General features: G+C 39.8%; 4 protein-coding genes across 6 annotated transcripts; all 4 read right to left on the minus strand.

Moving 5' to 3' along the window:
* Positions 1–474: 474 nt before the first annotated feature.
* LOC125593389 lies at positions 475–3,375 on the minus strand. The gene is made up of 2 exons (XM_048769947.1): positions 1,038–3,375; positions 475–948 (listed from the first exon to the last, which is right to left on the minus strand). Exons 1-2 carry the CDS (start codon positions 1,263–1,265, stop codon positions 835–837), a joined length of 342 nt encoding a protein of 113 aa, XP_048625904.1. The 5' UTR covers positions 1,266–3,375; the 3' UTR covers positions 475–834.
* A 364-nt stretch (positions 3,376–3,739) lies between these two features.
* Positions 3,740–7,080, minus strand: LOC111205623. The gene is made up of 5 exons (XM_022701736.2): positions 5,391–7,080; positions 4,759–5,290; positions 4,587–4,686; positions 4,111–4,500; positions 3,740–4,031 (listed from the first exon to the last, which is right to left on the minus strand). Exons 1-5 carry the CDS (start codon positions 7,006–7,008, stop codon positions 3,825–3,827), a joined length of 2,847 nt encoding a protein of 948 aa, XP_022557457.2. The 5' UTR covers positions 7,009–7,080; the 3' UTR covers positions 3,740–3,824.
* Positions 7,081–13,881: 6,801 nt separating this feature from the next.
* On the minus strand, positions 13,882–14,895 carry LOC111205876 (zinc finger A20 and AN1 domain-containing stress-associated protein 1). 2 transcript variants are annotated; one of them, XM_022702227.2, is made up of 2 exons: positions 14,689–14,895; positions 13,882–14,570 (listed from the first exon to the last, which is right to left on the minus strand). In XM_022702227.2, exon 2 carries the CDS (start codon positions 14,555–14,557, stop codon positions 14,132–14,134), a length of 426 nt encoding a protein of 141 aa, XP_022557948.2. In that variant the 5' UTR covers positions 14,558–14,570; positions 14,689–14,895; the 3' UTR covers positions 13,882–14,131. The 2 variants fall into 2 exon arrangements, with proteins under 2 accessions (XP_022557948.2, XP_022557949.2); XM_022702228.2 differs by having other exon boundaries at positions 13,882–14,587; positions 14,689–14,774.
* A 117-nt stretch (positions 14,896–15,012) lies between these two features.
* LOC106368861 (copper chaperone for superoxide dismutase, chloroplastic/cytosolic) lies at positions 15,013–16,054 on the minus strand. Of its 2 annotated transcripts, none has more exons than XM_013808924.3 (3): positions 15,781–16,054; positions 15,475–15,695; positions 15,013–15,382 (listed from the first exon to the last, which is right to left on the minus strand). In XM_013808924.3, the coding sequence occupies exons 1-3, from the start codon at positions 15,974–15,976 to the stop codon at positions 15,140–15,142; spliced, it is 660 nt and encodes a 219-aa protein (XP_013664378.2). In that variant the 5' UTR covers positions 15,977–16,054; the 3' UTR covers positions 15,013–15,139. The 2 variants fall into 2 exon arrangements, with proteins under 2 accessions (XP_013664378.2, XP_013664379.2); XM_013808925.3 differs by having other exon boundaries at positions 15,475–15,689; positions 15,781–16,025.
* Positions 16,055–17,643: the final 1,589 nt, after the last annotated feature.

A 17,643-nucleotide genomic window follows, 5' to 3' on the forward strand; every position in this document is an offset into this window, starting at 1 on the left:
AACTAGTGAATCTGCAATCTCATTTTGCGTCCTTGAGAAGTAGCTGATCTTGAAGTCCGAAAAACACAACCGAAGAGTTTCACTACAAGAAAACTGCGCGATACCGATGGACAAATCCGTCATAATCTCGTCGGGAAAGCCGCATACCGATGGAATACCGACGAAAAATGTCCGTCGGTATCATCTCGTCGGTATGCTGATATTCGTCGGAAATTTGTCGGTAAATACCGAGAAACATATTTCGTCGGCAAATACCGACGAACGTATTCCGTCGGTTTTTTTCTAAAATTTCCGACGCTGCATATCCGTCGGTATTTATAGAGAATACCGACGAAGAGAATTCGTCGGAAATTTCAGAAAATACCGACAAAGGGTGTTCATCGGAATATTCAGAAAATACCGACGAAAAAGTCCGTCGGTAACTGAAAATAAAACCGACGACTTTATTCCGTCGGAATTTCATGAAAATACCGATGGATCTTATTCGTCGGAAAAATGTAGAAATTCCGACGGATAACTCTATCCGTCGGTATTCCTTTTTTAATTAAAGAAAACAATTTTTATAATTCTTAATTTAATTTCAGGAAAAAATTGATAATTTAGAATTTAAAAACATTATAGATATATAAATTCAACATTATTATACATTAAAGTTATAAAAAGTTTTTGAAAATTAAAAAACAACTAAAAGTCTTCACCGAATCGGGTCCTAAACTTCTGCAACAAGGTCTGGGTGAGAACATTGTTTTCCTCCATAGTCGTTCGGTTTTGCTGCAGCTCAACCCGGATTTCAGCATTGTCCTTCTTCAGAAACTCAATCACCGTATCCTTGGTCTAAATCTGCTCCATAAGCTCATCAACGAGTGGATAGTGAGCTGAAGAAGAAGAAGAAGCCCCTCCGGTCGAACGAGCCAATCCAACATAACGGCCCTTTTTCTTTGGAACAGCCTGAATGAGAAATAACAAATACATATCACACACATACGCACGCACACACACATATCACACATACATAGCAAAAAGAAATTAGAATGTACCTCGAGAACAAGGTTGTTGAGTTGCTCTACGGTTAAGGAGTTGGAAGATGCAGAATCGCCTTCTTCACACATAGAAGCTTGAGTCGCGAGGAGATCCACTTTTCGATTTTCCACAACCTGGATTACGCCCTTAATAAGTCCATCCTGAATCTCCCCAGTCTTCTTGTTGGTATAGGCGTTCTTCATCAGGGTAAAATCATCTACGGGAACTCCACCGTTTTCCTTCATCTAAAAACAATATATTTAGTATCACATATTTAAAAATGAATAAGAAAATCAGATTAGAAACTTACTAGCTGAAGTGCTCGGGTCTGTAAACTTGTTGCCCCTAAGTTGTGGACAAACATCCCTTTCCCGCCACGCCCGCTACACCGATTTTGCGAGTTGATTGTCGACAAAGACTTTGTCTCATCTTTCGTCCAATGAGCACACAAATCCCGCCAAACGTCTGGGTTGATGTGCTTCGGGACCTCGCCAACATCGAATTTTTGCTTCCACTCATTGATCCGCTTGGTGTAGTGCGAAGCTGCTTTGCGGCGGAAAACAATTTTCACTTGTTCTGTAATCCCTGATTCCCAAGTGAACTCTTGCTGCAAAATAAATACAAATTTTTTTTTAGAAAGTTACAATTGTAGAAATTTTTTTTATAATATTAAAAATTGACAACGTATACCGCAAATTGCCGAAACCAAATTTCTTGATCTTCGTCAGGCATGTCATAGAAAGTTGGATAACCACGCTTTAGCATCGTGTACTCCATCCTAAGAAGGCTGTTGGTGATACCATTGCCAGACAAATCAAACCTACGAAATAAAACCAAACACAATTAAATGTAAAAGATGAATATAAAATGAAAGAACCTTTTAAAACAAATACTTACCAAGTGGTGTTTGGGACAATAAGATAATTTGGATCAAGGCGCTGAAGCGATTCTCGGCCAGGTTGCCTAACTAACTCCGCAACAGTCATCGTAGTAGGCAATCCTCCTCCTCTTGAACTTTGAGAAGGGCCGGAAGCTACAGAAGGGGGGGTGCGGGCTGCTAGAGGGGTGGGGGCTGCTGGAGGAGTGGTAGCTGCAACTGGGCTACTAGCGGGTGACGTACTCTGAGTACTCTGAGTGACTGAAGAAGTACCCCGGCGAGAACGACGTCTAAGTATAAGAGGAGGTGGTTCATCCCTACAAAAAAAACATTAGTAAGCTTTTTTATTATTTAGAAACGTTTTATAATTAAAATATTTTTATAATAATTAAAATGTGTTTTATAATTTATTTAACGAATTTTTATAATGAAAAAAATATTTTTTATACCATATGCTGATTTTTTTATAAATAAAAACGATTTTTATATAATTAAAAACATTTTATTAAAAAAAAACTTTATAACTTCAATAACTTCAAAATCTATAACTTCAATCACACAAATCCTAAATCAAAACTTCAATCCCGGCCCTAAACTAACTCCCAAATCCCTAATCAATCTCAAAATCACATAAACCCTAAAACTAACATTGTAACCTTTAAAATCCCATGAGCAAAGTTAAAGGAATTGAAAATCTTACATGACTGGGTGAAAGAGGAGGTCGAATTTGGGGGATTTAGCCGGAAATCGCGAGGGAGGAGGAGGGAATCGCCGGAAATCGCGAGGGAGGAGGAGGGGTTGGGCGGAGAGAGAGAAAAAAGGGGAAAAAATGAGGAAAAAGAAGAGATTTTCTCTTATGTATTCATTTAACAAACTGACGGATTACCGACGGGTTTTTTCCGTCGGTATTTAATATACCCGTCGGAAATCCGTCGGTTTTTTAATATTGGCGGTTCGCTGAAACTTTGCGCGGTACAGCTTCACCTGGGTAATTTTCTAAATACCGACGACCATTTCCGTCTGTTCTTCGTCGGTATAGTTAATTCCGTCGGTTATTTGTCGGAATATTCCGACGAGATACCGACGGATTACGGTTTAGAGTTTACACAGGGTGTCGAAATTATTTATATTTGTTATACGACTTTCTAAAACCGATATATTATGTTATATAATCATAAAACATTCTAAAAAAATGTTATAAATTTATTTGAGTGTTACAACTTCTGAGAACTGGCACAAGCCAACTTAAAAGTGTATGATGTTGTTCGAACGGTTTTGATTGAATGATTATATATATGTCATGTTCAAAGTTTTAAAACTGTGAGAATACAATGGGTAGATTTGTTGTCTGATGTTATATATGATATTTAATACAACTGTAAAAAAAACATACCTGTAAGAAACCGAAACTCTAAATTGATAATGTCCGTCGGTATTCCGTCGGTATTTACCGACGCATTTCCGACGAACCCTTAGAATTTGAGGGTTTTGTCGGAAATGCGTCGGTAAATACCGACGGAATACCGACGAATCCCTAGAATTTGAGGGGTTCGTCGGTATTCCGTCGGTATTTACCGACGCATTTCCGACAAAACCCTCAAATTCTAAGGGTTCGTCGGAAATGCGTCGGTAAATACCGACGGAATACCGACGGACATTATCAATTTAGAGTTTCAGTTTGATTTTTGTTTTACAAATCTCACCATTGTATTCTCACAGTTTTAAAACTTTGAACATGACATATATATAACCATTCAATCAAAACCGTATATAATCAATCAATCAAAACCGTTAGATTTTTAAATCAACAAATCTAATTTATTTTTTTTTAATTTTAAAGTATACAACGTTTCAAACCCATAATTTGTTTTTAGAAGAAATCTACAATGTTTAAAAGTAATTTGCATATACATTCATAAAAGAGTATCTACTCTGCATCTGAGGAATTATCTGATGATGAACATGATGAATCTGAATCGTCTTCGTCAAACTCTCCAATCTCGCCGTCCTCTTCGGTTAATTGTTGTTGTAGTGGATCAAATACTCCTTGTACTCGGCTTCTGAGATTTATTGACATGACAACGATCCAAGGATCGTTCCTTTGCCTAATCCGCGGATAACGAATATAGCAAACCTGAAAAATTATAAATTATATAAGTCGAAGTAATTATATATGATTACTTCCGATGGAAAATATATTTCAACATACATACCTGGTCAGCTTGTGAAGCAAGAATGAATGGATCGTAAAAATCCAGTCGTCGTCGCGAATGTACAGATGTAACACCGAATGCGTCAGTGCTTACTCCGCGACCAACAACGTTGTCGTACCACTCACAGTTGAAGACAATACATCTCATGCCAATCATTCCCGGGTACTGAATTTCCAAAATCTCGCGTACGTTACCGTAGTACACATCGTCTCCGGATGACGAAGAAACCCCACAATCAACTGTTCTCCTTACAGTATTTTCCTTAAGAACTCTGAATGCATATCCTCGAGTGCAATATCTCGGATATGACTTCGCAACAAACTTTGGACCACAAACTATCTCACGTAACCAATCTTTAGGTGGGTGCCCAGTAGCTAAACAATGGCTTACCTATAAAAACAAAAAAAATGTTTTCTTTCATTAAAAGATAATAAGTAAAATGATTAGTTACCACTAATTACTGAGTAGACACTTACATAATCAGAAAGCCATGTTGCAAAGTTGTTTTGCTTGAGTTGTTCGAGTTGTTCTTCGGTCGCATCCGGGTACTTTAAGCGCATCTCTGCCAAGTAAATACTGTAAAAAACACAAAATGTTAGATATGTGTCAAAAATATTGCAAATAATTCATAGTTTTAAATCTATGTACCTCTCATATTCAAGAATGTCTTCGCAGTTTGTAAGCAAATATGTGTGCAAATGAGCATGCTCAGCCACTGTAAGTATCCGGTCCGTTGACTTTCCACTATGTCGTCCAATTTGTGTAAACATGTTTGGCACATAAACATAATAAGTTGCCCTTTCACCTCTATCATCATGCCGTGCAGGTCTTCGACTTTTTGTTCGAACTTCTGATGGAAAGTAGTATTCAGCAAAGTTTGAGGTTTCCTCATTGATGCACTGAAACACTATTGATCCCTCCACCTTGCTTAAATTCTTGACCTTCTTCTTCAGATGAAACATAAACCGTTCGTACAAATACATCCACCTGTACTGCACGGGACCACCGAGTGCCGCTTCTCTCGCAAGATGAATAGCAAGATGCTCCATAACATCAAAAAATGATGGAGGAAATATCTTCTCGAGGTTGCAAAGGATCACCGGTATTTTAACTTCCAAATTGCGAATACCATCTGATGTGAGTGATCTCGAGCATAAATCACGGAAGAAAGCACTTATCCCTACATACACGAAGAAAACAAATTCCATAAGCATATATATATATATAAGCATTAAAAAATAATATGACAATTAATTTAACTATGTTAAATTTTAAAGTACCTGCGATTGCTTCGTGGACATTTCGTGGCAATAGTGCGGAAAACGCAAAAGGAAGGAGGCGCTGCATCATTACATGACAATCATGGCTCTTCAAGCCAGTAAACTTCCCTTCACTTTTGTCAACACAATTACGCAAACTTGATGCATAACCGTCTGGAAATTTAACACTGTGTGTTATCCAATCAAAAAACTCTTCTTTTGCAGTTGCATCCAGTCGATATATGGGAATAGGACCTTTACCGTGCTCATCAACATGAAGTTCGGGACGAGCACAAATATCAACCAAATCCAGTCTTGACTTCAAGTTATCCTTCGTCTTGCCTTGGACATCAAGGATGGTGTTCATCAAATTGTCGAAAAAGTTCTTCTCAATATGCATGACATCTAAACAGTGCCGCAACAAATGAGTCTCCCAATAGGGCAAATCCCAGAAGATACTTTTCTTATGCCAATTATGATTTTCCCCTACACCATAAATCGGTTCATGTCCGTTTCCACCCACGTCTGGCGTTCTATCTGCACCAAAATCTCTTAATTGTTCCTTCAACTTTTTGCCACTTACTTCTTCAGGTGGACTGTCAAACACCCTCTTGTTCTTTGTAAACAATGTCTTACTCTTACGATATGGATGATCGTGTGGTAGAAATCTCCTGTGACAGTCAAACCAACACGTTTTCCGACCATTTTTTAGTTGGAAAGCATCTGTGTTGTCTTGGCAATAAGGACATGATAGCCTCCCATGCGTGGTCCATCCAGATAACATACCATATGCTGGAAAATCACTTATTGTCCACATAAGTACTGCTCGCATCTGAAAATTCTCTTTCCGCGAAACATCGTATGTATGAACACCGTGCTCCCATAATAATTGCAGCTCATATATCAATGGCTGAAGAAACACATCCAGTGATCTCTTAGGATGATCTGGCCCGGGAACGAGAATTGAGAGGAACAAAAACTCCCGTCGCATACACAAATGTGGTGGTAAGTTGTAAGGTGTCAAGATTACCGGCCACAATGAATATTGTCTTCCATGCTTTCCAAATGGGCTGAAACCATCTGTGCATAATGCAAGATACACATTTCTTACCTCAGATGCAAATTCTGGATATGTTGATTGAAAATGCTTCCACGCCTCTGCATCGGAAGGATGTGTTATCTCACCATTTGTTAAGTGCTCTGCATGCCATCTCATTGGTTCTGCTGTTCGTTCAGACTGATATAACCTCTTTAATCTTTCAGTCAACGGCAAATACCACATTCGTTTGTATGGCACCGGAACTCTTCCACTCGTATCCTGATAACGAGGTTTCTGACAGAATTTACAATTCTCCCTGTTCTCATCTGCTCTCCAGTAAATCATGCAGTTATCGATGCATACATCTATCACCTGATATGGTAAGCCAAGACCAGCGACCAATTTTTGAACCTCATAATATGAGCCAGGTGCAAGATTATCTTCAGGTAGAACATCTCTAACAAAATCTGCAATCGCATCCACACATTCTTCACCCAAATTATAGCCAGTCTTAAGCGTCATCAATCGACTTGCGGATGATAAAGGTGAATGCCCATCTTTACATCCTTGATACAATGGCTGCTTAGCTGCATCTAACATTTCAAAAAATCTTCTCGCTTCTAGATTGGGTTGTTCTCGTTCTCCTTCCTCTTCACATGGGAAATTTTTTAAATTGGGTTGTTCTTGTCTATCTCCTTCCTCTTCACCCGACGGTAAATTTTCTCCATATGCATCATATACCATCTGAACAGTCCCTACCCCAAAATCTATATTTGTGGTAGGTTCATCTAACCTATCGGCAATTTGAGGTTCGCTACTACTACCATACTCAAATCTTTCTCCATGAAGATACCAAATCTTATAACCACGTGTAAATCCTTTCAAATATAAATGACTCCATACTTCCATTTTTTTGACACGGATATTATTCTTACAAGTAGAACATGGACATAATAAATACTTACTTGTTCTTGCTTCCGGTTGACTTTGAACCACCCCCATGAATTCTTGAATACCACGTGCGTATTCCTCCTTAAGTAAATTTGTATTTGGATCCATATGAGGTTGATCTAACCAAGAACGAAAATTATAAGGAGTACCCATAATTTATATTGTTTTTTTGTGATTTGAATGAATGAAGGAGAGGTCGTATTTATAATGAATCTGGAAAACTTCCCGACGGAAAATATTCGTCGGTATTCCGTCGGGAATCATAACGGTTAAATTAACGTACAAAACCCGTCGGTGTTCCGTCGGTAATTTAAACAAATAACTAACGGCTACATAATTCGTCGGTATTTCGTCGGGAAGTGCAACGGCTGCAAATTCGTCGGTATTCCATCGGGAAGTGAAACGTCTGTTCAATCCGTCGGTATTCCGTCGGAATATACCGACGGAATTCTGACCGAATTCCAAAATTGTCGGTACTGCATCGGTATTTCGTCGGTATGTGTCAATTTTTTGCAACAGTCATATTTTTGTCAGTTTTTTTTCGGTTTTCTGTCGGTTTTCTGTCGGGATCGTATGACCAAATACCGACGAAAGTATTCTGTCAGGATTTTCCGACGCAGTTCCAACGAATTTGCCGAAATAGATTTCCGACAAGTTTTCGTCGGAATTCCGTTGGAAAATCCTGACCGATTTTTTTTCGGTCGGTTTTTCCGTCGGTATTGTCCGCGTTTTCTTGTAGTGTTTGAATGATTTCCAGCTCAGTTGAGAAGTTGAGCTAAGCTTGTGGCTCTTCTATCATTGCAATCAGTGATGCAGCGTGGTTCATCCTTTTCCTATTTAGTTTTGGTATTACTTTCCTTTAAACGTTAACTTTAAGAGATATGTTAGTTTTCCTTTATTTTAGGAGATTAGAATAAGACTTAAGGATATAATGTTAGATCATAATCCCTAAGGACTTAGGTCTTTTCTTATTGATATATATAGTGATCTCTAGGCTTTGTAAAGAGGCAATATTATCAATTTATAAAACAGAAGCTTTGCTTTTAATCCCTTGTTTACGGCTCGATCATTGGTGATCTCAACGCATTCAAGTTCGTAGATCTCTTGGGAATTTTCAGACTAAACAATTGCATCTACACCCTATCGGTTACTCTATCAGTTGGTATCAGAGCCAGCCGTTTAGATTTCTCAATCTAAACCTTGCGATCATGGCACCACGAAAACTTTCCGACGAACAACTCGAAGAAATTCGTCTTATGCTTGAGACGTTTACAGCCGGTCTACAAGCGGCCTTACAAACTTCTGTAACCACCGCCCTACAGACGGCGTTACATGAGAATTGCATCCAGCAAGCGGCTCAGGGAGCCAACCCACAGAATCAACGAAATCAACAGGAGGCTAGAGAGGAAGAATCAGATGATGAAGGTCTAGCTGAGAACGTGTTTGCTGAACACACCATCAATCAACAAGGACGGCGTGGTGATAACAATAACGACCACCGTAATGCGCATGGTGCTGAACACGACCAGCGACCAATTCAAAACCGTTGGGAGACCAGTTTTCGTTCCGAACTTCCTGAATTCCATGGTACCCTCAACCCGGAAGATTTTATCGATTGGGCAAACATAGTCGAGGAGATTATGGACTTTCATCAAGTTCCGGATGATGTTAGGGTCTTGCTCGTTGCAACTCGATTCAAAGGACGTGCGATGGCTTGGTGGCAACAACTCAAGGAATCACGACGTCAAGATAACAAACCTCGTATCAACACATGGGAGCGATTGACCAAACACATGCGACATGCCTTCCTACCATTCAACTATGAACGAACCTTGTATAACAAACTACAAAACTTGAGACAAGGAACGCGCACGGTTGATGAATATGCTACAGAATTCTTCTACATGACAGCGAGAATGACATCGGGTGAAACTGAGAAACAACTCATCTCACGCTTCACTGGAGGATTACGAGGCCAATTACAAGTCGCCTTGGCTCAATTCAATCCTACTTCTGTTTCGGAGGCTCATCAACGCGCCATCTCCATGGAAAGTCAACTTCGGCCGTCATGGAACTCAAACTCACGAACTCGCTTTAACCACTCAAGCGACAACGCAACAACCACACCAACCGATGGAGCCAGTGCACGAACAGAGCCTGCTAAAACAGGCCAGAACTCGGACACTATCGCCAACTCTCGGCCAGCTCGTACCAATGCCCTTCGCTGTTTCACTTGTGGAGAGCGAGGGCACATCCAAACTGCGTGCCCCAAACAAGTTAAACGTGGTCTGGTTATACAAGAAGGTGATGAGGAAGAACCAGTGTACGACAATTACGATACAGAGCATTATGAGACCACAGACGAATTACATGGTGATACGGGCCTCAGCTTAGTGCTTCGTCGCAACTGTCTCCTTCCCAGAGCACCACAAGAGTCGTGGCTACGTTCTAATCTGTTTCGATCTACCTGCACTATCAATGGCAAAGTATGCAAACTAATTATTGACTCGGGAAGTTTTTCTAATGTCATCTCCACCGATGCCATGAAGAAACTGGGTCTAGATATCAAACCACACCCGTCACCTTACACACTCACCTGGCTCAACAATGGTAATGAGATCAAAGTTTCCCAGCACGTGTCTCTCTCATTTTCCATTGGCCACTACAAGGATTCGACAACTTTTGATGTCGTTCCTATGGACGCGTGTCATATATTACTTGGACGACCGTGGCAGTTTGACCGTGATGCAGTCCATCGGGGAAAAGCAAACACGTACAGCTTCGTGTTCGGGGATCGCACAATCACTTTGCTTCCCTCAAAGGAGCAACCGGAACCAAGCACTCGTACTAAGCAAGAGTCTTCACCCGTTGCCTCCACTCAAACTCTGTTAACCATTCCTAAAGCAGAACTCGAGGAGCATGTCAGCAACGGCGAGTTACTTTGGGCACTTGTTGCTTCACCAGCGTCGACAATACCATCCTTCACAACGCCTCCACTACTCGACGATGTGCTTCATAAATTCAGTGACGTCTTCCCTGATGAACTCCCCAGCGATTTGCCACCACTGAGAGACATTCAACATCACATTGACTTAGTGCCTAACGCAGTGCTTCCTAATAGGCCGCTCTATCGTATGAGTCCGCAGGAACATGACGAACTTAGACGCCAAGTAGAAGAACTTCTCGCTAAAGGTCACGTAAAAGAGAGCTTGAGTGCAGCAGCTGTCCCAGCATTGCTTATTCCTAAAAAAGACGGTATGTGGCGTATGTGTGTTGATAGTCGTGCAATTAACAAAATAACAGTACGCTATCGTTTTCCTATACCGCGTTTAGATGACCTTTAGGATCAAATCGGACGCGCCACCCTGTTCACTAAACTCGACCTTAAAATGGGATACCATCAAATAAGGATTCGACCAGGTGATGAATGGAAGACAGCGTTCAAAACTCGGGAGGGACTTTTTGAATGGACTGTTATGCCGTTTGGGTTATCGAATGCTCTGAGCACCTTTATGCGAGTTATGAATCAAGCCCTACGACCATTCATTGGCAAGTTTGTCGTTGTTTACTTTGACGACATATTAATCTTCAGCAACGATATCACAAGCCACTTGGCTCATCTACACGACGTTCTAAGTGTTCTCTGACGCGAAAAACTTTATGCAGCTCGTCACAAATGCATTTTTGCTGTCGATCATGTTCTTTTCCTAGGCTATATCGTCTCTAGTCAAGGACTTAGGGTCGATCCAGAAAAGGTCGAAGCAATCAAATCCTGGCCAACTCCTCGTACGATCAGTGAGGTTTGTAGCTTTCATGGTTTGGCTTCATTCTATTGACGGTTTGTTCCCCACTAACGGACTGCATGAAAGGTGTGTCTTTCTCATAGACTCCCGAAGCCAATGCCGCGTTCGAAGAGCTAAAGAACCGGCTGGTGTCGGCTCAAATTCTAGCTCTCCCTGACTTTACTCAAGTATTTGAGTTACATTCTGATGCTTGTAAACTCGGCATAGGCGCTGTTCTCAGTCAACGTGGCCGACCAGTGGTGTTTTACAGTGAAAAAATCGCGGGATCTCGTGCTCGTTATAGTACTTATGATGTGGAGTTTTATGCCATCGTCCAAGCTATAAAACATTGGCGACATTATCTCTACCATCAGGATTTCATACTTTATACAGATCATGATGCTTTGAAACATCTCGGTAGCCAAGACAAGATTTCTTCTCGTCATGCATCTTGGGTTGCTTTCCTTCAGCAGTTTACGTTCGTGATCAAACACCAATCTGGTAAGACAAACAAGGTCGCCGATGCCCTGAGTCGAAGACATTCCCTCGTTGCCATGCTACATGTCTCCGTCCCTGGCTTCTCGGTTTTACCAGACCTGTACGAGACAGATCCTTATTTTGGGTCTGTCTGGGCGTCTCTACATAATGGTGCTCGGTCAGAGTTTGTGCTCCATGACGGCTATATCTTTCATGGTCCCCGTCTATGCATTCCCGAGAGTAGTCTTCGGTTACAACTCATCAGAGAATTGCATGAAGAAGGTCATGCAGGAAGAGATCGTACTCTTCAATTGGTTTCGGATGCTTACTTTTGGCCTTCTTTGCGAAGGGATGTTGGTATATTTGTTCAAAGGTGTGTGGTGTGTCAACAATCTAAAGGCCATGCGACCAACAGTGGTCTTTACCTTCCCCTTCCGATTCCTACTCAGCCATGGACAGACATTAGTATGGACTTTGTGTTGGGTCTTCCCCGTACTCAACGTGGGAATGATTCGATTTTTGTGGTCGTGGATCATTTTTCTAAAATGGCGCATTTTATGCCGTGCAAAAAGACTACTGACACGGTCCAGGTTGCAGGACTATTCTTTCGTGAGATTTATCGTTTACATGGACTTCCTTTGTCAATTGTGTCGGATAGAGACTCGCGCTTCCTGAGTCACTTCTGGAGATCTCTGTGGCGTCTCTTGCGTACTAGCCTCGACATGAGCTCTGCTTATCATCCACAGTCTGATGGCCAGACCGAAGTTACTAATCGAACACTTGGAGACATGCTTCGCTGTTTGGTGATGGATAACATTTGGTCGTGGGATTCCATTTTGTGCAAAGTAGAATTTGCTCATAATCATGCTGTCAACCGTAGCACTCGCTTCAGTCCTTTCCGCATTGTTTATGGCATCGTGCCGCGTGGGCCATCTGATCTTGGCCTTGCTCCTGACACAACTCGGGACCATGGGGAGGCGATTGATTTTGTGGCTACAGTTACGGACATTCACGCTCAAGTTCATGATAATTTACAATTGTCTTCGGCAAAGTACAAGGTTGATGCAGATCGTCATCGTCGCAATGTGCAGTTCAAGGCTGGCGATCGTGTGTGGGCAGTCCTTACTCGTGAACGTTTTTCACCTGGCGAATACAACAAGTTGAAGTCTCGTAAAGTGGGTCCTTTAACGGTGCTTGAGAAGATCAACGATAACGCTTACCGCCTTCAACTACCTCCTTCAGCTTGTTATTCAGATGTATTCAATGTCAAACATCTCATCCCTTTTGTGGCAAAGGATGAAACTGAAGATCCGAGGTCAGATCTTTCTCTACCCCGGGTGACCTGATGCAGCGTGGTTCATCCTTTTCCTATTTAGTTTTGGTGTTACTTTCCTTTAAACATTATCTTTAAGAGATATGTTAGTTTTCCTTTATTTTAGGAGATTAGAATAAGACTTAAGGATATAATGTTAGATCATAATCCCTAAGGACTTAGGTCTTTTCTTATTGATATATATAGTGATCTCTAGGCTTTGTAAAGAGGCAATATTATCAATTTATAAAACAGAAGCTTTGCTTTTAATCCCTTGTTTACGGCTAGATCATTGGTGATCTCAACACATTCAAGTTCGTAGATCTCTTGGGAATTCTTAGACTAAACAATTGCATCTACACCCTATCGGTTACTCTATCAATCAGGTTCTTGCAATCTGTCCCAAATCTCTGACATATCGAGTGTTGTATCATATTTTCCATTGCCCATTTTAGCACTTCCAGTTCTGAGTGTAACGCTGTCTCACACCTCCTTAAGTTCTTTGTCCCCATAAGTTGGATCTTCTCCATGCTATCCTTTCAGACCCATCTCATTCCACTAAACTGAGCTGTGGAGGTCCATGAACCATCCACCGTACAAATATTGCCCAAGTTTAAAGCATGTGTTTCTTCAGCAAGTTGTCCTTGTGGAGGAACAGGTATAGTTTCCCTCGCATTATACCAAGCTTGGCATTCACTCTCTACATACCTGACTAGTTCCAATGGGTCTCTGTCTATGCCTCTGAACAATTTATCATTTATGGCTTTCCAGATGTATCAAATTATCAAAGGATAAGGATCTCTATCTTCTTCTGGTTTCATAATATTATTCTTCCTCCAAAAAAGGTAGTTTATATTACAGGAAAAGTTTGAGAGCTCGACGGTGTTGATGATAATGCCCATGCTTGTAAGATCGGTAGGTATTCAAAGATCGCAAGGACATTAGAGCATATTTCACTTTTGTTATAGATTTCATATAACTCAGACGTAAGAATATCAAAATACATCGGGGATTGTCTAAAAAAACAACCGACCTAATCCACAATGAGGCCAGTACACAGAACTCACACACACATTTCTATGAACAGTTCTTTTATTAAAGAACAACCTCCACCAAAACCAAATCAATAGCAACGACACAAACCGATCTAACATATCCCTAGAGCAATCAAACCGTATAACCATTCAGATTACTCTTTTACTTAGAATCTCTTGACCTTTTCACCATTCACCAAGGGATTAGCTTTGGTAATCGCATCTCTTCCTTGTCCTCTGAAATCGAACTCGCATTCGTAATTCTCGGGATATCTATGGTCTCCGCAGAATGTACTCCCACACTTGCACTTAAACCCCATCAAGCCCACTTTCTTGTTACAGCTCAAGCACCTCCTCGTCTTGGCACTAGTCTGCGGAGCCGTTTCACTGCTCTTTGATGATGATGACGACGCAAGAGCAGATTCAAGGGAGGTTTCGGGTTCGAAGGAGGCTTCTTGGGTGACTCTGAGGTCGTGATAGCATTTGGAGCAGAGGTTCATGCTAGCAGCTGTTCCGAAGAATCCGCAGCCATTGAGGCAGAGCTTTGGCTCAGACTGGGAGAAGCTTGTACTCTCGTTTTGCTCGGAACCCATTTTTTAAATTATTCTGCAACACCATTAAAACTTTGAATTGAAGAAGAGATAATAAGTTGACCCACAGAAAAAGAAGATTAGCCTTTGAATTAGGGGTTTTGGCATAGAAACAGAATCAGAAGAAACTTTACCCGATCGAAATCTCGGCCGCCGGAAAATATGGAATTTTGTAATTGACTTGATTTGGAAAATATGAAGAAGGAGATATCTTCAAGGTTGTCTATCATCCAAGTTCACTAAAAAATAAATATTTTTTTACTATTCCAGGTTCACTAAAAATAAATTGAAATAAAACTTTAACTCTATTTTGGAATAACTTCGAAAAAAAATATATATACTGGATATGCTATTGTAAGCAATGACTGTAATGTTTCGGTGAACCTTTTGGATAAATTTAGTTCGGAAAGACGTTTATAATTCTTTTGATCAGTTGAGAACTCAAGACAAATGAAAAGAGTACACAAATCCACTAGATCTTTATTGAATATATTCACAGAACATAGGTGAAGGAAAAGAAAATTGTAAACAAACAATTTTTGGATCTGCATTCAGAATTTAGAATATATATTTTTTTATGGCCACTCAGTAAACAGTAGCTTCCCAAACGGTGGTTCCATCACAAGAACAAAGCTTTCTGCAACTCTCTCCTACTTCTCCGCTTCTAGCAACAACAGCAGCAGTAATCCCCTGTAACGACCTATCCTCTGTTTCATAAACCACAACAGCTCGTCCAATCAGATCCGTTACCTTCATCTTCTCTTTCGTTACCGTATATAACGCTTCTCCATTTTGGTCTGCCTCCAACGTTCCTAGGTCGCCTGGTAGCTATATATATATAACAAACATGGCAAATTTTATATCATCAATCAATTATTTTATTTTAAATTGTCCCCGGTTTGGATTGGTTCGGTTCAAACCTGTGTGGCGGTTTGATCATCTTGTAAAGGATTGTATATATTCCCTGTAGAAGCTGCTCCTTTTGTGAGATCTCCATACTCATTGATACACCAACTGTGTTTTCCTGGAGACAACCCGCCAAAACTGGCTTCAATTCTTACGATTTCCATGGAAATTTGAACGAATCGAACCACCCCGAAGATGTTTGGGCCTTTGAATTCTGATACTGCAGTAGCTGAAACTAAAAAAAAAATGCAATCCAACCAAACCAATGTTATATGGTAAACCGAGTAATTATTGATAAGAAGATGTCTAAAAGCACAAACCTTGAGGAACACACGCCATGGGAGACCTAGCAAAGATTCTCGTATAACCCCAACGAAGTCTAGGCGAAGATCGGTGAGAAGATGGAAAGGGGAATGTCTGAGGTTTGGTAGAGGAGAAAGAATGGAGTGAAATCTCGGTCGGAGTCGCAGATGCAGCTCGTGGGATCGTTGCCACTGACCTCAGAAATGACATCATTGCCTTGTGTTCAGAGCTCGTACTTATATTTGTATTACGTTATGTTAGTACATCTTATGTAACCAATCATCAAGTTAGTACAGAAGTTGATAGTACGAAAGGACACTACACTTTTTGTAACTACTAAAATGAGAAGTACAATGGTTCTAATTGGTGTCAAGTTACGCTGATAGTACAGATTTTTCATCTTTTTTTCGACTATTTTTCATCTTTTTATGTGACCAATCGTAGAGTTTAGTACAAAATTTTAGTACAAATTAAGAAGATTACTCAAAAAGGACAGATTTTTCATCTTTTTTTAGACTATTTTTCATCTTTTTATGTGACCAATCGTAGAGTTTAGTACAAAATTTTAGTACAAATTAAGAAGATTACCCAAAAAGGAACTACGAGAATAGGCAGTACAAATAACGGTACAAAAGAAAGTGGATATAGGTAACAAATGGTGATGTAGTACAGATCTATAGATTGTACGAAATACAGCAGAATAAAACAAATGGTACAGAGAGTCAGAGACTAGAGACCAATAATAGTAATACAAAATGATGGTACAAATATGAGCATTATATGAGCATTATAACCAAAAAAAAATCATTTAGAACAAAAATTTCAATAAAAAAATCATAAATTAGTACCTAATTTGCATGATTAAATTAAATTTTCTGGTAATAATATACATTTCAACCCAAAATTAAAATTACCAACACACTTAACTAATAAGAAGTATAGTAAAAAAAAAATATATCACACTAGAATAAAAATAGAGATTTTTTTATTTTAGAAACTGATAACAATAATTTTGTTGCGAAATATCTAAAATTATTAGATACATCACATAAGAACATAAACTAAAATACAAAGAAACGTAACTAATATGAAAAATACAAAGTAAAAATCCACCCATAACATATCAGCATTTTTCGAAACAATTAATAATAATTTGTTATTTAACTCTAACAAATATACAGATGATTAAAAATATCGCATGTAACACATCTCTATAACACGGCTCTGGTTATAACATGTGTTCGGAAACTGCTAGACGTAACGCATGCGGGCAGGACCTAGCGTCGAATCACAAATCGGAGATAATGCAGCAGATTAATCAGCACTTTATTTTGGTTATCTATAATATATTTTAGTTAATATTCCGTAAAGTAGTCATGGCATAGCGGTTCGCGTCCTTTAGTTGAACCAAACATCCCGAGTTTGATGCCCGTAGAGTCTATTTTGACTCTCTTTTACATTTTTTTCTTTAATGAAGGATAAGAATGTCATTTACCATTCGTTTTCCCCTTTGGTATTTCTGTTTTTCTGCAACTGAAACGCGACGGCTGTGTAAATTTACGTTTCTAGAAGCTTCAATCATTGGGTTTACATTTTTTTTTCTCAATCTTCGTAGATATTCGGGGAGATAAATCGATTTATAACTTGAATTCATTAAAAACTTAAAAAAATTCCAGATCTGATTTTCTAGCCGAATAGCTTCAATCCGCCACGCTTGGTCACCGTTGAACGTTTACTCGGCCGCTAAATCGGCTAGGGCTAGCGGCCAAGTTTTAGAACATGACTTAACATTGATTTAATTTGAGTTGCGGATCTAATTTATAGATAACTAAAAAATGGTACCAGTCATATATTAAGTTTGAAAGTGTTTAGTTGGGATG

Source organism: Brassica napus, chromosome C9, assembly GCF_020379485.1.
Source record: "Brassica napus cultivar Da-Ae chromosome C9, Da-Ae, whole genome shotgun sequence".
NCBI lineage: Eukaryota > Viridiplantae > Streptophyta > Magnoliopsida > Brassicales > Brassicaceae > Brassica > Brassica napus.